Here is a 20,678-nt window from a genome sequence, read left to right as displayed (position 1 = left end):
CTGTTCGTAACAGTTTGACAGTTGAGGCGAAGAGTTTCCGTTTGCGAGAGAATATTGAAATCGAGAAATTTCCATCGAATTTCTATAAAGACTTCCGAATCTTTGAGGCTAACTCGGAGATAGAAACAGCGAAGTACGGAAGGAAGCGCCTGACAACCAGTCGGGGGAATCCCCGCGCGGTATTGGAAGGGAGACAAAAGCGCGGGATATTCAAAACGAAGAACAGTGAACGGTCGATGCTGCTGCGACGCGGCGTTGCGAGTGCCAACAATTCGCATTGGGAGGGTATAAAATCGGTTAGCACGCGCCCCCTGTTCTAATAATAGAATTCCACTCTACTTCTTTCAATTCCCTTCTCTTCCCTTCCCTTATTCTCTCATATCCTCTCCTTTCTGTGTACGTACATACGCTATGCGAATGCCTTGTGCCGTACGCAGGTACATGTGCACATAACGTACCGATATGAATCTGTACATACACTCGACAAATATAGAATTGCAATCTCCTCCCTCAGGATGATTGGGCGAGTTGATGGCTTGCGAATTGTTTTTCGGTTATATGCGTTGTACGCTTGTGCGGCTAAATACATACGTCACGTGCATAATATGTGTGCAATGTTGCTGTTGTAATACTGCTTGGTCTGCAACTTTTACCAAACGATATAGGTGTATAATATAAGACGCCGTCTCGCCTGCACGTCTGCCTCGTGATCCACTCGTCAAAAACAAGCTTTCGGTGCGATGATTAAATATTTGCACGTGATGATTACAGATACAATTCGTTCTGTTATGTTCTATTACGGCTTATAGAAAACTGACGGAATTTGAAGACTACTGCTACGATTTATACGAAATTAATAAAATGAGGTGTCGACGACAAGCGTGCAATGCCCTCTGCTATGAAATGGCAAAATCATGAGAAGAAGGCCAAAGAGAGAAACCTGAGACCCAATTTGAGTACAATAAATAATTTTCAAAAATATTTAATCTCGAAAATCAGAGCAGTGTGCTGGCTGCACTATGGTGATACGTACACGTGGTTGATTCCGATGCCGCACACATATTGTCTGTTTATACTCGTTTCTCCCCGTGAACTTTGCAGGTATACGTGAATAATATCATTCACACTGCAGGGAATTGACTATCGAAAGAAGGATGGCGAGAAGAAAACAATAATGAACAAAAGGAAAATGACACTGGACCGCCATTTACCATTTACAGCAGCGAGAACGAAGAACAATTATGAGGTACTGATAGGTGTTCAACCGATGCACCGAAGGTTGAGGAGCTGGTGACGGGTTGGACTTGTCGCGTGGAACGACAGTGCGAAACTGATTGTGAGGAACGACGACCGTCACGAGAACTATAACGCGACACGCCGGATAGAATAGGGTATAGGTATAGATGGACGTATGGATGGGTAGGTGGGTGTAAGGTGGAGGCTGATGATGGAATATAACGAGTTTCGCGGCCGCGTTCTCTCGCACCTATACCTACATAACAAAGAGAAACGTTCTCTGCACCACCAACAGATGCAATAAACAAACGTCTAACAATAACAGTCCCTTCCCCCCCGCCCCCTTACTCCCTCTCGGCAGAGCACGCTTCAGTGTATAATGCGCCTCCGTCATTCGAGCTTTATTATCTCCGTTCGATAGAAACAGGAAGAAAGAAAAAAATAAATAAAATACACACACAAAAACGTAAACGTAGACTAAAAGAGAAAAAAAAAAAAATCAGCAGGAATAAGTTTCCGTTTATAGATCACGTAAACACGGTTCACCCACGTTGGAAAAAAAATCGCTCACCTTGCAAAACTTGACAGTTTTTTTCTTTGTCATCGTATCTTTTTTGCTGCATTTTTCACGATTTTTTTAACTTTTGTTTCTTACTTTCCTTCGTATTATTTTAAAAAAACGAGAAAGGAAAAAAAAATTTACAAAGACAGAGCAGCGAGTTTCAGATTTTACTCTCGGTTAGCTCATTTTGTGAACACAATGTAAGCCCGACGAAACTTACCACCAACTTTCCATTGCGACTTGATGTTTCTGTAATTAGAATGAAATGACCTGTTGATAATCGAGTATAATGGGTGGAACGGAATGATAGGCAATCTGCATGTAGAGTTGCTTACTCTGTAGCAATCTGTAAATACGTGTACACACAATTACATCGATTCGCACAGTGCGCTGCCGATTTTTTACACGCAATTTTGATATCTGATCCCCTCCTTTTCGCTTTCACGTAATGACAATCTTTATGTTAATCTATATTTAAAGCCCTGACAACCGTGAAGTTGGTCATATCTTTAACACTAATGAATCACGCTTCAGTAGAATCGTATAACGGTCATGCGGGGTGAAATTCAATCCAAACGTGATATTTTGCTTCAAAAATGAGTTCTGAGAATCTGAAAAAAATATCTAGGCATTGTTTAAGGATCGCAGAAAAAGCTCTCTCAGTTTTCCTACCCAAAATTGATTTTTTAAATACTGTGAAGCATCGGCGAATTCAAAGAAAGTCTCTGCCGAAAATGTAGAAAAAAGACCTTTATTTTGCATGAAGAATGGCGCCGAGAGGCCGATTTCCACAACTAAGGGACTTTACGAGAAATTTAAAAAGTTTTTGGAGTGAAATTCATTCCCAGTGACCCAGTAGGGTTGAGACAGACACAATATGTTGCATTTCCAGCATCGTTGTTCAGCAAGCCCTAATAAATAACGTAACGGCTATCTCTCGCGATTGCTAGGTTGCCTTTAAACCAGGCGTCACAGCGTCGCATTCATTGCCCAAGAACGCCTTCTAGCCTTTTTTTTTCTTTCATTGGATGATAACACAATTTATTGATCATTGTCACACGATACACTAGCTGGAAATTTTCTTGGAATAATGTAACCCAGGCCTCGGGTTTCAGTAAATTTGTTATGAAGAAAATAGGTAAGGATATAGTAAAACAGAGAAGAAAAATTGGTGGAGAACAGAAGATTACATACGTATTACATACGTATTATATTTAGATATGTGAGGACGAGAGGGGATTGATTTTAATATCTCGAGGGGCAGAACACTGAAGTGTATAAATACCGGTCGATGGCGATGAAATTAAAATGGCAAGCCTTTCGCTATTCTTGAATTTTGAATGATTCTCTAATTTCCCGTTCTACCACGATCTCATTCTTCAAACTTTCAACGGCCATCTTCCATTTTTCATCAATTTTTTTTTTATTCGATACAGTACCAGGGGTATCTAAAGAATCATCAATATCTAATCGAATCCTGCATGCCTCGAAATTTATAATTCAACTTCAGCAGCAGCGTCATCGGTATACAACATTTTATACCCTACATATCACGTACTCTGTATAGAGTACATTGTATGCTATTCGTGTCCTTAAATATACCTATGTATCCGATACGTTGATACATGAGTGCACGTTGCAAGACGTACGTACAGTACATACAAGAGTATTTATAGTATAAGTACAGATCCAGAATTGTACATGCAGCACAGAGGCATACATGGGTACACCTATTTGCCTTTCAACCGTGAAATTTCAACGCCCGCTCGAACACAACCAATCATGTTCGGTACACAACGAGAGCACTTTCCTCCATGGCTTTGAAGGCAGAGTGGAGGAAGAAGGAAAAAAAAAAGAGCGAGCGAGCGAGCAGCGCGTCGAGATTTATTCGCCGACGTAAAGCGTCTCTCTCTGCTGCCTAGCGGATAATGACGGTAGAAAAGGAGGACGAGAAGAATGAGGGTTGGATCAGGTGGCTGATAAGAGAGACAGCCGGGATAACGAGGGGTTGGAAAACAGGGCGGCTCTGACACTGACGTTGATGCTGCCGCTACTCCTCCGTCTATTCTAAAACGTCGGTGAACGGCAATCCGCTTTCCCTTCTACACGTATCAGATCGTAATATCGTCGTAAGATTCAATATGGCAACCACAAAACCGGCAATATATCGGCACGCAATGCAATATGGCGAAAAAATGCATGTAGCTCTTGATTGCCCGAGCTTCGGCAACCGGGTAGACCTCCAGTACTGTTTTACCGACGCATCGGTAATCATCGATAACACAGAGGGTGAACAAACGAGCAAATAAATATCAAATACACGATACCCGACTTTTTCAGGAGTTTTGCGCAGGCTATTATATTAATTATGAAATACGGGTGTTACGTGTTTTTGTTTCACAGTTTCACGTGGCTAGAATGTTATTCAGAGATGCACGTTGGCATTAATGCAGGCCGGTTGAGTCGATCGCAGAACAGAAGGAAACGATTAAGGGGTGAAACGAAGAGGCGTCACAATACCGTCAAGGCTTCCTCGAGGATCCAAACTCAGTTAATTGTGAGCGAAAATGATTTTCAAGAGTCGCAGTACACTCGCACTCGCAGACACACATACACATTCATACGTTGCGGATCGGAAAAAACCCCGAAACTCCGACATCGATTTCTAACAACGCGAAAATGTTGCGACGTTTCGTTCGAATTTTGCGTGCATGTGTATTACTCTTTCTCCTTATTTCATTGTTCAAAATCTTTTACCGTCCGAATGAGAAAATTCTCGTAAGCAAGGTGAAGGTATCATATAATAATGAGTAAAATAATACAAGAACCGAGAAGAATAGCTACATAGAATGCGCCCAACGGCGATATAATATTACTGAATTACTATACTGTTGCAACGCGGGAGCAACACAGTCTTCTTGGGGCGTCGGCCGAGGTAAAATATTTTAACGCCTTGTTTTGACGCGAACGCTAGAGTAGAGCAAAACGAATGAGTAATGTGATCTCATATCCCCGGAGTAGGAAATCCCTCTGCTGAGGTACAAGGGTGTATATTGTATACTGTATGTATACACCTGACGTACATAGTCTAGTATGTGTATAAAATTTCGCGATACTCTAAAGGTAAATAACGACATGCTGACGCCTTCAGCTACCCCGGTATCGCACGAAAATTCTCTTCCAGGGTATTTGGCGAACTACAAAATCCACTTATTTCCTGTGTCCGTGCGTTTCTTTTTTTTTCTCTTTTTTTCAAGTTAAATCTTGATACTCTTTTTTGTTTCTACAGTGTGATCTTAACTTTCTGTAAAATTATTGTACAACGCAATGTATGTTATACATATATGCTATAAATTATATCTATCTATCTGTCCATTTTATTTAAAAAGATTTTCTGAATCGAAAAAAGCTGGTCGGCGAAGTCATAACGGGTCGAGCGTCGTTTTCGACCTTTGTCGACCTGCAAGGCAAGAATGCCACTGATTGTGAGACATGTTACGATATATTCATATACGAACCGAGTGCCAGGGTGCAAACCCGGAGATTAAATTGCTAACGTCGATGAGAGTAAACGGAGTGTTCCCCAATAAAACGCCCCACGTAGTAGATTGATCGATTTTTATTCCGCAGGCCAAACAGGGCAGTATCGCGTTCAGACAGAGAAACACCGATACCATCGTTACGTGCGTTTCTCTACCCGAGAATTGGAAACACCGTTCGCTAATTCAATTAAAAAATTTCACATCGCACACGCGCTCCTCCCGCAAGTTTAAACGCGATGCATATCTGTCTATCTACAAGTCATATTATACGGTACACGCGGCTAGCCAACGATTTTAATTATAGATAACGGTGCTTGTTGTTTGTACTCCCTTCTGATAATATTTCCTCAGGGTGTCCCCCGGGGCTGAAACTGGATATAGATCATAGCGCTGTTTCACCGACCGCGTGCCGACACCTACTGTCAGTAAAACAGATCAGGAAACGCGGAAACCATCGATCCACTGATTTGAATTTTAGGGGTCTCTGTTTTCATCGAGGTTTTCTCGTTTTTTTTTTTCCGACGTAGACCCGCGGCGAGACGTTCCATGACGATTATTATTATCTCTCTTCTTGTCCCAGGGAATGTATATCGCTCATTTTATATCCCTGTAAGCTGTGGTAGTATACCTATATTAATTCCGGTTCCTTTCTACATCGAGGAAGAGAATGACAGGCACATATCGAGCGTCACTTTATAGATATACCTCACAGTCATCCCTCTCTCAAATTTTCCGCAACCCTTTGACCTCTTTCCCGAATTCGTAACCGCTGAACTTTGACCTTTCATTTCCCGCTGCTCGTGGTGTTGGTGGTCGTAGCAGTTAGAATCTGGGGGATAGAGAGATGAATAGAACGAAGGAAGAGGCCGACGCTTGTGAGAATTAAACAAGAGTAACCCTCCTCCCGCCCCTGTAGCGTTGCATCGCTCCTCGTCTCGCCCTCTCAATCTCTTTTTTCGTGTATTACGGTATAGTTGGCATGTGTTATAGTATAAGTATAGTATTATACGTTAGTATACCGCGTGTATATTGAGCGGTGGCTGAAAGGAGGTCAAGAGATAACCGCCGCATCCCCTGCTGCTGCTGCTCCTGCCGCGGCTTATGTATACATATACCTGCACACCTATGTACACGAATATCCCGGTATAATACCACATTTATGAGACATGCGTCTTATACCTATATATGAGGCATTTCGTGCGAACATTTGATCCTTCGACTATGTCCCACTTGATCTGCGTATATATAATATATATATATTTATGCCATATATATAGATGTATTTAAGCTATTGCTTCAAGTTCGACGTACAAACTTAGATTTTTATTTTTTATCATTATTCTCGAATTTTTTTTTAAATAACAAAATTGTCAGTAGCTTTATTTGTCCATGGAGTTTATTCAATAGATGATTCTGTTGCAAGATTTTTTTTCTTACGCGAATGTATGATTGCTGGCAAATGGTTAATCGTGAAAGAATCAGCCGCGTTGTCGGAAAAATTATATTTTTCTTTACTGCGCAATTCAATTTTCTGCCTCATACATCCCGATCACTTCTTCGTACGAACGTTGCGACGGTTCGCTAGTCGAAAAATTTTTGCTGTATTTCCTCTGGGAATAGAACAAGGATAATAATAAAATAAAAAGACAAACAGCAAGGGAAAATCCGTGGGGATATCGAAAAAAAATTCTAGTTTTGATATTCAATTTCGATGATGTTTTCACTTATTCTCGAAACGACAACGCGATTATTTAAATTTTTATTGAACGTTGAAAGATGAGATTTTTCGTATGTACCGCAGGTATTATATCAACTTTATGCAGTACAGAGGAAATCTGTATCGTGCCGATAGCTATAAGTCCATCCATCAATCATTCTTTCCGACTCTTGTAGAAAAAATAATGGTATAAACGCAAGCAACTTCAGATTGTGGACACAGCGAATCTGTCCAAGTTCGACTGTTGATAATAACGATGAAAAATGAAGTGAAATAAAATAGTAACTGAATGAATATATAATAATCTTTTTTAAATTGTTCCAATGTAATTCTTCCTGGCAATAATAGATTGTAAACAAAAGGTATTACTCAGAACGATAAACTCACCATATAAGAGCCGAGTCTTATTCGGAATGCTCGTTGTCAAAATTTATGAAATATGTGTTCTAGTATGTTTATCGTTATTATTACACTCCTGGATTACAAGTTACAAATATTTTTTCGGCTTTCATTGATTAATGTTCCGCGTTTTAAGTTCAATTTATTTTTGGACACGCGCAGCATAAATTCGACTTATTATTATTGCAATTATAATTATTATTACTCTGTTATTATTATAGATATACCTATATTAGATGTAAAGACCCTTCAAGTGATTGTCGAGTGGAATGCTTACATTCGTCGTTACTATCAATATTACCATTAATTATTATTAATCATTTTAGTTATTGAACCGCGTTCCCAAGTATAATATACACAGTTTAATTAATTTTCTTCAATACCTCTCAATGATTATTCATTATTTTACTTATTACCAACATTGTAAGGCTTATTACATGAAAATAATTTTTGCTCCGAAGAAGTTTTGTGCATATCGAATAACATAGAAACCGAGCAACGAAATTAAATAAAACGATCCAAAGCTATCCCTTATCAACTCGTGATTTTTTCCCTTTTCCGTTGCGTACTTTAATCGGTAAAACTGTTACGATTATATACGTTTATCGCACGGCCTTCAGTAGTTCATAATCACCATTTATTATACCCAAAGACGATGAGGAAGTAGACAAATTTAAAGTTCGAACAAAAATATACCGAAATATGACGTTAAAAAAGTCTGTCAAAAAATTTATCATTAATTTATGTATTTGTATACATTTGGTTTTTGTATATATGAAGAGGAAAGAATTTGATTGTCAATCGTCGATGATCGTACACACATCAATGTGTGTGGTATTATATTATATGTATATACATATATCGTATTAACGTAAGTTTGTAGACGTTATTAGTATGCTTGGTTAAGTACTCGCTTCTTACAGACGTTTGTTCCCATTTTTACAAGCTTCATAACTAACGATAGATAATTAGCTGTGTGCCGTTATACTAGAATTGTGATAATCTATAACATTAATTCTAGAAATACAGTTTGTTTATTGTTTTATTTTGTTGTTTTTTTTTCTTTTGTTTTCAATTACGGTGGTAGAACAAGAAAAGAGTCGATTATCAATTAATGAGTTTGGAAATTTAAGATTTATTTTATATGTTTATCTCCGCACGAGGCGATATCTGCGCAGGTTTAACGCGACGTATACACGTAAATACAGTGAGGGTATATCATGAATTATTATGGGGTTGAGATTAAGACACGCAGCGGTGGCTGGGCCAGACGAATCGGGTAGTCGGCTGGTTCGTTGCAATTCGTTGATACCCCCAAGTGCAACAAAACTCGCGTCTGTCGGTTGACCGCGGTGCGTGCGACGTGTTACAGGTTTCGCGGCGGGATCGCGACAGCCAAGTTATCGCGAGTGCCGACGCAGCGGCGGAGAGACGGCCCCTTGACCGCCGCTACTCTCTTTCTGCCTGCCCGACTGCCTACCCGCCTCGCAGCCCTGCGACGCGGGCCGACAGATCGAACGATCCCAACTTGGCTTTGCGCGCCGAACCGACAACGCGCAGGTCCCACGGATGACAGCAGCTGCGCCTTTTCCCTCCCTGTTTATTTATATGCTCATCTTCACCGGGTGTAAATTATGATTTTGTTGCATCGTTGATTTTCTGTCGTTTCCTTATGAAGAGTCAAGTGAAAGAATAGAGAGGAAGCGAAAGGCAGAGGAAAAACAGGTGGAATAAGAAGATCGCAAGTGAAACTGTAATATGTAAAGCGAGATGGACGCGTTATCGAGGATTCATTTAAAAGAACTGATAGATTCTTCTTTTCTTGAAAGATAATAATTTTCGCTCACAATCTTACATACCAATTGGGGTGGATGGTAGAGCTTTGTAATCGGAAGTTGGGAAAGTTTGAAGAAGGTTTCACGGCACGTACGCCGCATGCCGGAAATTTGATTTTTCTCACAAGCTTTCATCCCTAAATCCGGCTGATTGCGAATCGTTTTGCAGTTTGTGAAAAAATTTTCAAGAAATCCCCAGTCAGAGATACGGATCGAAAATGAAAGGTCACCTACCAACAATTTTCCGCAAAGATTCACGTCTTAAGGAATTAACCCATTTTTTTTTCTTTACTTTTTTGATTTCGTTTAAAGTCATCGAAGTTTGAAAGGTCGCGTGAAATTCGTTAAGGCTTATCGCCGAAATACGAATCACACTTATTTCTCATTGTGAAGCGTCGGAACTAGGGGCCTAAGGGGGAAAAAGTATCCCTAGTTTTTTTTTTTGTCTATCTCACGCCTATTGAAACTTCCGGACGACAGGCGGTCGACACCCGTGTGCGTCCGGTTGCTCTCGCGTGCACCCCACGGCGCATCGGCCGCGCCACCCGCGTCGCGTTGCGTGGTGACGAAAATGAGTTATTCGCTACGCTGTACTACGCTACGCTGAGTAAGTTGAGTGTTTTTGGTCGACCACCCACGGCTCGCCGGTATATATGGAGCCATACTTTTCCATCGCGCGTTGTACACCCGCATTGCGTTCAGACGTTACCGTCGCGCTATAATGGAAAAGGAATTCCGTAGACTCACCTCGTCGTCCTTCGAGCAGTAAAGCATTTGATCTTTCAATCTGAAATACCGCCTCCTCCACCGCTGGAATGACCATGTTTGTTTCAAGAGGAATCCCTCCTTGGTACAGCAGCCGCCGCCCTCCTGCAGGGATGTCTATATTTCCTCATGGGAAAAACAGAGAGTGGTAAAAATGAACCGAGCTGCGAAATGAATCGGACGAAAATTTGAAAGACAGATTTAGGGGAAATCTGTCAAGCACTTAATGATTATTTTTTTTTTAATCAACACAAAATTCGATATATATTATGGAATTACCTGAACATTATCTTCAATCTCTTCCCGGGTGCCTAATTTCCGTTCCTCATGGTCGTAAAATATTATTCCCGAGGGATCGGTACCACTGTTATAATTTTCATTCTCCTCCCGATTTTCGTCGTCATCGTCGTCATCCTCATCATCGTCATCATCATCATCATCATCGTTGTCATCATCATCATCATCATCATCACAGCTGATGTCATTAATATCTTCCTTATTATTGACATTAATATCCTTAGTTGTGTTCTCCTTAATCTCCTTGATCCCGTTTCTCCTCCTCCTATTCCTTCGCCCAGTAATTACCGCGGTCGATGATGTTGCTGCGGATGATACGTCGGTCTCCATTTCCCGCCCACCATGAAAGGTGCAGCAGCCCCTTGTGCTACCCTTGCCTCGCAGTCATCATGCTGTTAGTTTGTTGCCTGTGCAGCCGATGATATTATGTGTCGATTCTCCGCACGCTTATCAATCCTCGGTGACGACGAATTCGTCGTCGTCCTGACTGCAATTACGGCGTCTCTGCGCCGCTCCTCGATCAACGCCCGAGTCCCTCATGTTGTAAATATCCTGTCAGAGAAACGAAGCGTACGTAAGTCCATAGTTCGCGGATATTTACACATGTAAACAATGACATCAACAGCTTTGACGGAGGAGGCTGAAGCTGTGATATTTCGTACGCATACCGTGTGATAACGTACGATTCGTGCGGGTTCGGCCCTTGATTTAACAAGTTGGTGGCTGCTATAGGTCAGCCATAGGCGACGTCCAGGTAACGAAATCTTCGAATTCATAACTCGGATCAATCTCTCGATCAGTTGTAATTTATAGTGACATTAATTACCGCCCCTACGGCCTATAGCGTGGAATTTAATCGGGGATTAATAATCACGATCGACGACGTTCGACTGCAGTTTATCGTCATCAAGGCCATTGCCATCACTATCACCACCAAAAGTACTGTTCAGAATTGTTACAACAGGTGTAATACACGGATGCGTTACATGTTCGACGTACATGATATAAAAAAACAATCTTCTTTGGTTGTGAAAGATGGTTACACTGCACTTTTGGTTCGTCACCACGTGTCGTGAGCGTAATTATTAATGCAAAATTTCATGCAGTTTTGTAATTATCACCTGATACCTGTGATGTTATACTGTGTTACGCGTAAGGTCGTAACAGCGGATTAGGGCAGAATATCAAACTACAGCTAAGACTATCTGGGTGGAATTTGTCGGCGCGGAGGCGTGTCTTTGGCCCTTATTCAATTCCTAACCCAACGATGGAGACTGGCAAAAAAGAGCGGCTCGACTCGGGCGCCTAGAGTTCAAACGAATCGAATTGTACAGTACCCGCCATCTGTCCAAAACAAAATACACTGTGTTTGTTTAAAACAACCATCAAGGGGCTCTAACGGAAAATATTATTCGTACATTGCTTGTCGGTAACTGTGGCAGTTTGACAGCCGGTAATTTATTAGTTGGCAAGAATCAGTCAATATGTTGACGTTTTTGGGTTTTCTTTTGCTTCAAATTTCTCGCCCACGAAATCAGTGGTCTCGCCGTATCTGCGGCTTCGTGAATCAAGCGTCTGTTCGAATATTCTTGCTTTCTTTCCATTTAATTTATTTACATGACATACGTTATTACATGTACTATACAATACGTGATTATTACATGTAATTGTACAGTTCGATTATACATAATTAACACGAAACTGTCATAGCTGTATAAAATTTACAGTGGCATGTTACGTGCGCGCATGCATTGATCAATGCTATGAATGTAATCACGCGGTGATGCTTTCTTTTTCTTTTTTTAATGTATTCACAACCTTAATTCAATTATACTCACAACATATACGACAAAACGAGACAAAACGAAATGATAGACAAGCCGAACGATGCGGCGATGATAACGCGGTCATAGGTTTACTTGTAAGTGTGTACATGCGTATATTAAGTAGATATGGTGATTAAAATCTACTTATCAATTAATTTCATAATTTATATCACTACCTATGCATTTAGTTATCATTAATATTATTATTATTATTATTATTATTATTATTATTATATAGTTATTTGTATGCGCTACTTTTATCTATCACAATTGATTTTCTGAGAGTTCTCATCTGTGTAACATAGAAATATAATTTACGAGTGGGGATTGTTTTTTTTCACTCGTTAATTTTTCTTTTTTGTCATTTGGGAAAACTTACAACAATAGACAATAGTCGAGACAAAAGGATCGCTGAATCGTGTCAAAAATTCAAAGCAAGGTTATTGAAAACTCGTATTTTCGATGTTTTCCCATTTTTCATCAGATTTGTAACAACCCCGTGAAACATATGTAAAAAGAACGGCTGAACTAATTTATCAAAAAAATTTCAAACTATGACGAATAATACTATGTGGATAACTACATTGCATCATGGATATTATTACATTTAAATTGCTAAGAAATATAAATGTCATAGACGTAAATGAAACATTCTGGATATGTGCGTAATAAAGGCTTTTTCAAAGCTACATTTCTATGTAGGTATTTTTTGGTCCGATGTTTTTGTCGTTTTTTTTTCGCTCCCTCTCATTAATATTCAGTTACAATGATGATTAATAGTAAGTGGTAATAACAGTAATAAATATTACTATAAGCAAGATAAATATAACGATAATAATAGTTATAATTAAATAAAGTAAACTTTACAATCTAGAATTAAATATTATAGGTATTTAGAATATATTTTATACCTACTAGAGCTGTACGATTAATCGTCATGATGGTATATAGTTTCAATCGATTGATTAATCGTGCAGTTCTAATACCTACGGTATTTAGCATAATACTTTTTTTCAAGTTTTTTATTTCTATAATTCATATGTCTACTCTATAGAGAGAAGCATTGCGACGTCTCTTTCCCAGTTACTAATCAATTGACAGTTATAACAAGATTAGTGATGTAAGAGAATAAAAATCTATGTCTGTATCATGTATACAATACCCGTTATATTTTTACCGCTCATTGCAAGAAGAAGAAAAGTAAGGCAACGAATTCCGAATTGAAAAATAGTTTGCTTCCATAATTCTATTACTATTAATACAAATATCATTATTATTCGTACAATGTCGACCTGAAAGAAAGAATAATGATAAAGGTCCAATACTCCGTGAACCGTTTACACCTGACTAACAGAGATAGAAGACTGTTTTTATAATTTAAAAGATTAGGAATCGCAACGTTATCTATGTTTACTTCAAAACACTCTAAGAAAAAAAAAACAAAAAAAAAGAAAAGAAATCTTATTTGTACTTATCCACCCTATAATTTATTGGATCTCATATGGTATTTGCGGCATGTATAATATAGTCACATCGTCCTCCTTCTAACTATTCGTTCTATTGCACTATTCTTTTTTTTCTTCTTATTCACCCACGTATATTAAATATTATAATAATAAGAACAGTTAGTTTTTTTGTTTTGTAATAGATCAGTGGTATATTTAAAACTTCATTCTCTTTTTTCGTTTCTAAACATACAAGTGCAAATTCACGTGCAAAATTATACAATTTGCTTGCATACGTCAATACATTTTTTTGTCATGATTAATAATCATTGCGTATGTTGATAAAAAATTTGTTCATTGGTGATTCATGGACGAATACTATTATTTACATGTTAACGTATGACAATACGTAATATTTACGGAATGTGAACATTCTTATTGCTATATGTGTTTCTATTCCAAAGTGGTGTATAAATGAAAAAAAATAAATAACAGAGGAAAAAAGATATATAACAGCGCGAATTTTTCCTGTTCTCCGGAAAAAAATTGAATAGAAACATTAGGAGTTGCAAGAAAAACAGTAAAAATTAACAGGATGTAAAGAAAAAAAATCAATTACTCAATAATCTTTTTTAAATCATTCTACTAATACTTGCGGCTCATCACAATCTACAAATATTAAAATATTCTATGCAATCAGTTTTTGACATTCTACAAGTAAGTAAAATCAATTGACCGACTGCACACGTTCGAGGAATTGATGGTTAAAACTTTTCCATCAACAACGTCTTCAATTTATCCTTACCTCTTTGTTTCACAATTTCGTGTGCTTGACACTGTCAGTCCAATAATTTTGGATCGTCATAGCCTCGAGCGAGTTTAAAAATGAGTCGTTGTCCAGGCTGTACATTTCCTCCGAGTTATCCTATTGTCCATCAAAACAAAGGAAAGAAAATATGTCTCAATTGCTAGTTATAGAAGAAATATCACCATAGTAATAGCAATTACCCTGATGGTTGAATCGTCAATGTAACCCGAGCTGTCCGGATTGCTGCATTTGTCACTGTTGAGCGTTTGAGGCGGATTCAAATACCTTCGTCTGTGAATGAAAGAGGAAACTCAAGTTAACCAGAAGAAGGAAAACGTAAAAATTTACCAACTCTTGTGTTATTTCCTGCTAGATATCGATGTACGTGTATATTTATCTACCTGTACATAACGAAACCCAGACTACCCATGGTGCCGAGTAAAACCAGCGTGGCCAAACAGCTTCCAGTGACGGCGGCGACGTCGATGGCGTTTGCGGTCGCGTTTCCCGAATTCTCGGCGAGCCTTTCCTGAGCCTGTTCGTCAGGCCTTTTGTCTCTCTCCTCTTGCTGATAGTCTCCGGCAAAGGCGCTTCTCGCTCTGCTCAGTCTTGGCGACTCGCTAACGGCACCTGGAATTAGAATTTGTGTAAATTGAGAACCGATCTTTTTCAAACGAGAAAACACGCATTCACGCAGTTATTTTACCTTGTAGAATGGAAGCTGCAGTGGCTATCATCCTCGTTTCAACGGCCTCGTCGTCTCTCAGATTCTCGACCTCGTCATTATCATCATTAACATTAGTGGAAGGAATAAATTTAGTTCTGTTTAAGACCAGCTTAAACCTATTAGTAGTCGACGGTGTCTGTGTCGTTTCTTCACCGTCCTCCTCCTCCTCCGCGTCTTTCACGCGAAGCGGAAGTACCGCCAGATTACGATCGTCCTCCTCATCCTCGGTGTTGTTTTTTCTCCGGTAATCATCCGTCGTCTTGAATTTGTCTCCAGTAATTTTCGTCAATCGCGACGTTTTGTTACCGCCGTTCAAAATCCACGTGATTTTACTGTCCTTCTTCAACGACGAAGATAAACTTCTCAAGCTATTATTGTACTTGTTTTGTATATTGACGGCGTTTTCTTCATCGCCTGGGTTATTTAATACTGATGAATTTCTCCCATCCTTCTTCCGCTTTTCTTCCTTGTATAAGTTATTGCTAATTCCTTTTCCCGTTCCGTTATCGTTGTTGTTATCAGGTCTGATAATTACGGCGAGAAGATTTCGCGGCTCGCCGGGATTCGCGGTTTCGTTCGAAACGGCATCAACCCGCACGGGAATTTTATCCTGACGCAAAGGTTCGATTTCCGCCGCTTTAGACGCCTGATAAATGTCCCCTGTGACATTGTTTATACCCGGTAAAATCGGCGTCACCGTAGTCACCGGAATACGAACACCGCGGTCTTCCTGGACTTTTAAAGCCGTCGTGAACTGCGTTGTAGGAGCTCCCAGAATAACTGCAATATAAAGAAAGAATCTGTTTAGCGAGCAACCTATTACCCTGGCAGTCGTGGTATTCGATTTTTGCTTATCAATGCGAAATGATCATGCTCACCGGTAAATCGCAGAGTAACCCAAAACCAATGCATCCACCAGTGGAGGGTCATCGCGGCATTCGAATCGCGTCGGGAACTCCTGCGCAAATTAAAAATATTCCTCAATATTAGAATATTACGGATCAGGCGGGAGTCTTTTGTCTACACATGCAACGATGATTAATTTAATAACCGCGTTAAATATGTAGTTATTCATAATTAATGTTTCCAGGTTGTTTCAAGGTCACGTAGTATAGCTTACGGCGTTCGTTTCGATTTCTTTTCCCAGACTGTACCGAGTCTATCGAATGCGATCCGAAGCGCAAAAATATATATTAGATTATCGGATTAATCGCAACGTGTGCAATGTGTACATGATATGTATGCCTACGTGCAATACATACATACATATATGTATAATAATATCGAGGCCACGGAGAAACACGCCTAAGTGTATATAAATATACGAATGTATAGCTGGACATGACGATGCGAAGGAGGATATACCTCTACCTATGTATAATGATGTTTGTAAAACTGTGTCGACCGGAAGCCAAATGAAATACGCGCGCGGGTTTATGTGTATCATACACATTACATTATTACACCAATACCAACAACTCCTAGCCGAACCCTCGGATCGTGTATTTTTTACATCCGCATGCACGTTGCTCGTGATTATAATGTGGAATACACGTCTATTCGCTTATTTTCTCCAAACGCGGGAAAATTTTACAACTTACATGGGTATGTGTAATGTAGACAATAAGTCTGCACTGCTGAGACTGATTCGTCGTGCTACTTGAATAATTTAAAAAGAAAGTTTAAAGCATCGCGCGTTAGAGTGCAGTTGATGCAGATATTTCAGTCTAGCAGCTGCCTCGGTATAAGCTGCGCGTCTCTGTAATTATACCTGCATTATACCTAATTAACACGAAAACAGTATGAATATAGATATAAATTAAGCTGCATAATTCATACCACGATAACGACAATTTTGCTAAAATAAAATTCCCTAACTTTTCCCGTCAAAAAATTCAGAATTCCCCGACGTTTTCCCACAGAACTTAGGTAATGTTGGGCAGCTTTTACAAACAAAAGCTCCAGAAGTTGTGCACCTTGAATGTACAATTATGGATCTAAAAAACACATATATAGTATTGCTTCGATTCACACGAATAATTAGAAATTTAACGATACCATTCCGAAAGTTAGCTTAGCTGAATTTACGATACACAGCTGAAGTTTGATATCGGTTTATAAAAAAAGTGCGTTTTTTGCCTACGGACCATCATAATTCTCTGACTTATCCCTATAGATGAAATTCCGTGACTGTTCTCGGTTTTCCTGGTTTTTCCAGGTCTGTCGCCACCCTGAAATGATACAATAGAATCGAAAACGGAGATAAATTTTCTCAATTATTGTATTTCTGCCGCGAGTGAGTTTCAATGATGAATACCTATTTTACATGTGGGGGGAGGGGCGTTAAAATATTCTGGAATTGTAAATCTATTTAAACCACAAACTGTACCGTGAAATAATAATCGCACAAACGATACATAAATATGACATATTCGTCACACCCGAAACGGAACTTTTCGAGTGAATCACTATGTCGGAATCACACAATCGGTATGATGTTATATACCCGAGTTATAATAATTACACGGCTTCAAATAGCCAGCTGAGAGCCACTGCGCGAATTATATCTCTCGGTGTTATAAATAATTCGGGGATGTAAAATTGTTAATCTCGCTGTAACCAGATGTTTCTATAATCAAAGACGAAATGAATAACTCTCGACTCGTCGATTCCATGATGGAAAACTGAATTTACCGTCCGTTTTTGCGTATTATATTCTCTAGTCTCTCGAAATCGGTGACTCTGATAGGCTGACGCACATGACGTCATATTTTCATGACGAGCACAGCCGTCGGTGCGCGGTTGCTTTCGAAACCCTTGAATAACCGCTGCTCTACGGACTCCGTTAAGTCAAGAAGCCTGTTAGTTTCGTGCACACTTATCGTTAATAAAATTGACGACTATTAATCGGTGTTGGTGTTGTTACGGGAGTATATATCGTGTACAGGAACCGGGAGAGGCTGAATTGTCATGCTCTCTTAAATCCGAGACCGCGGCGAAACCGTCGACGCGAATCGTGACATGTACATAGTTGTAACTAAAACTGCACCGCCGCTCCTTCTTTGCTTTAATCTTCTTGCCCGGCACGCTTTAGATGTGCTCTTTGTTTGTTCCTTTACGCGGATGTCGAAACAATTCAACTGATCCGTTACGTTCATACCGGGTGATTCATTATTCTCACCCGCAACGATGAATTAGAAAACGATTTAGAGAATTGATATTTAGAAAGGAGGAAAGAATAGTTGAGAATAATTGCTAACCATTGGATCGTCGATTTTACTGCTAAAACGTGTGTGTCTACAGAAAAAAAAAGGAGAAAAAAAACTACCGATCCTGCCAGGATTCGAACCTGGAATCTTCTGATCCGTAGTCAGACGCGTTATCCGTTGCGCCACAGGACCTTGTAGGGGACACTCTAGCAGTGGCGAAACACAAATGACGACCGGCCCAATATCACGCCGGTGATAACTATTACGCAGAAACGTGAAACGAATCGTTTACGATCTACACCGCGTGTTACGTATACGAAATTCGAACTACGCGTCATCGAATGGACGTATAGGCGAGTTATTTTTACGCTGTTCCTGAATCGTATTTTCTATTCGAATTTGTTGAAAATGTCGATAGATTTCCAACTCGATTAGCAGCAACAATTATGTATTTTATGCAGGCTGTAGAGAATCTGTTTCGCTTTTAAATCGGTTTTGAATTAAAAAAGCGAACAATATCACAGGTGTACGTACCTAGTTCAGTTGGTGGGCTACAGCTGTCAGTAAATACGTTAATAGAACGAGAAAGACCAGAGAAATAAACAATTGGTAAAAATAGTCATCAAGAGACAGAGAAAGAAACAAGGAGAGAGAGAGAGAAGGTAGCGGACGGACGGCTGGATGTCGTTCGATCTATGTTCTATTGGATAAAAATTGGTATACACACATACGCTAAATAAATATTACTCAATTCACTCGAAACCTTCACACAGCTTTGTGTGAATATGAAATTTGGCCGTCCATCCTACTAAATTCACGGTAATTATAAAGCAGATAGAAAAAGATTTGAGATAAGATAGTCAAATCTGGCAACAACAATGATTACGCACGAAAAATAATCCTACCTGGAGGTATAATATCGATAATGATATTATTGTCTGTCGTCAGGCTGTACACACGCGGGAACAGCAGGGTTAAAAGTATCCGTGGATGTGTTTCACACCCTGATCATTGTCACTGTAATACGCGGTGCACAACATTGCGGCATAAGCGCGTGTGTTCTTGCATTTAATGAACTCGCGTTGACACGCACGAGTTATACGACTCTTGAAAACTGTCGCGAAACGTCAATTGACTCGCTGTTGCCGCCATTTTGTTATTGTGTATATGAAAATTACCACCACCTCCACCTCCGCCACAGGCGCATGCCCGTCTTCAGGTGCGCAGAAAACCACCTGTGTGTTGCCACGAGTGGGTGGGCCTAGGGAGCCGCCATCTAGTGGTCATGCTCTCAGTACCAGAGGTAACGGCAGAGCTTTATACCATAGACTTATAAAGATATGCTTTATACTTGCCTCCTAATTATAGACAAATCAGAGTACAGTCCACTGCGCTCCGAACAACTTCGTTGCTGTCGTGTTAGCACGCGGCTCGTATTGCCCCGGCGAAACTCAGAGCTCTTCAGGTGGATTTGTACTTGATTCACCACAATTATGCATTATTATCGCATCAGGGAAATAACCACCCATGTACCGAAAATGGTACAAAGTACAGATGACAGCAAATTTGACTGTACTTGCGGGCAATAGTTTTACAAAAAAATTTCTACAGGATATGGAACCTACGTATGTATGCGTATTCTGTTTGATTGTGCAATCAATCTGAAAAAGGTAGATGTTATGAAAGCTTTGAAAGCTGTTAGCAGGCAGACCTCTCTAAATGCAAAACCCTTCGATTTGGAAAAAATAATGGAAGAGACTGAGCCAGCAAACGCTTAAGGTTTTCAAGTTCAAAATGGTCGGATACAGATAGATACTTAATTCATGTGAACAACGAGAGAATGTTTGCTTTGAACCCAGAGAAGGAAGCTTGTTGCATTAAACAGCTATTTTTTAAAGATGAGACGACTTCAGGTTTTGCATCAAAATTTTTCTTATATCTCTTCTACTTTATAAATTTTTCAATAATTTTTAAATGTTTGAAATAAAACGATGAATTATCAAAAAAACTTTTTCGCTTTCAAGACTACATACCAAACTTTACGAATTTTGATTTCAAATGCACCGTTTCAAAAAATACGACATAATCGATTAATTTTTACTGATTCAATCGAGATGCGTTAGATTATATTTTGGACTCAATCATTTTTGCCTTAGTGGCCATTGCTAAATTGTACCAAGATAAGTAAACAGTATATCACATCCAAAGAGGATAAAACGCCATCTCATATACGCTACGGAATTATTGTTTCGGTATAACTTCTGAACTATAAAAGAAAAAATAGAACAACAGTTACTATGATTTTTATTG

General features: G+C 39.5%; 2 protein-coding genes and 1 non-coding gene across 13 annotated transcripts in view; all 3 read right to left on the bottom strand.

Annotated features, from left to right (window-relative positions):
* LOC124305397 (diacylglycerol kinase eta) overlaps positions 1 to 11,616 on the bottom strand; it is a 33,791-nt gene extending 22,175 nt beyond the window's left edge. For 3 of the 9 annotated variants that reach the window (XM_046764776.1, XM_046764775.1, XM_046764774.1), the window contains exons 1-3: positions 11,022 to 11,615; positions 10,336 to 10,905; positions 10,039 to 10,173 (exon numbers count right to left, since the gene is read on the bottom strand). In XM_046764776.1, the coding sequence (XP_046620732.1) occupies positions 10,039 to 10,173; positions 10,336 to 10,683 (483 nt within the window). In that variant the 5' untranslated portion in view covers positions 10,684 to 10,905; positions 11,022 to 11,615. Of the gene's footprint in view, positions 1 to 1,211; positions 1,321 to 7,444; positions 8,919 to 10,038; positions 10,174 to 10,335; positions 10,906 to 11,021 lie in introns of those variants that run through there. The other 6 variants (XM_046764769.1, XM_046764771.1, XM_046764772.1 and 3 more) reach the window with 5 other exon arrangements.
* Positions 11,617 to 12,134: 518 nt separating this feature from the next.
* LOC124305399 (uncharacterized) lies at positions 12,135 to 19,550 on the bottom strand. 3 transcript variants are annotated; one of them, XM_046764786.1, is made up of 6 exons: positions 19,274 to 19,550; positions 16,038 to 16,117; positions 15,139 to 15,939; positions 14,834 to 15,062; positions 14,633 to 14,723; positions 12,135 to 14,549 (listed from the first exon to the last, which is right to left on the bottom strand). In XM_046764786.1, the coding sequence occupies exons 2-6, from the start codon at positions 16,087 to 16,089 to the stop codon at positions 14,439 to 14,441; spliced, it is 1,284 nt and encodes a 427-aa protein (XP_046620742.1). In that variant the 5' UTR covers positions 16,090 to 16,117; positions 19,274 to 19,550; the 3' UTR covers positions 12,135 to 14,438. The 3 variants fall into 3 exon arrangements, with proteins under 3 accessions (XP_046620742.1, XP_046620743.1, XP_046620741.1); XM_046764787.1 differs by lacking the exon at positions 19,274 to 19,550 and adding an exon at positions 18,903 to 18,924; XM_046764785.1 differs by lacking the exon at positions 19,274 to 19,550 and adding an exon at positions 17,549 to 17,604.
* Trnar-acg (transfer RNA arginine (anticodon ACG)) lies at positions 18,488 to 18,560 on the bottom strand. The gene has a single exon. It is a non-coding gene; the product is annotated as a tRNA-Arg (tRNA).
* Positions 19,551 to 20,678: the final 1,128 nt, after the last annotated feature.

The sequence above is a fragment of the Neodiprion virginianus genome, chromosome 5, assembly GCF_021901495.1.
Source record: "Neodiprion virginianus isolate iyNeoVirg1 chromosome 5, iyNeoVirg1.1, whole genome shotgun sequence".
Lineage (NCBI taxonomy): Eukaryota > Metazoa > Arthropoda > Insecta > Hymenoptera > Diprionidae > Neodiprion > Neodiprion virginianus.
This window is presented reverse-complemented; position numbering and strand designations above follow the sequence as displayed.

Coding starts and splice junctions, on each gene's coding strand:
- LOC124305399 (XM_046764785.1), bottom strand. CDS start 17,589: ATGTCATATTTATGTATCGTTTGTGCGATTATTATTTCACG. Junction 15,940..16,037: donor GGTTACTCTGCGATTTACCG/GTGAGCATGATC, acceptor TTTATATTGCAG/TTATTCTGGGAGCTCCTACA. Junction 14,724..14,833: donor CTGGGTTTCGTTATGTACAG/GTAGATAAATAT, acceptor TTTCATTCACAG/ACGAAGGTATTTGAATCCGC.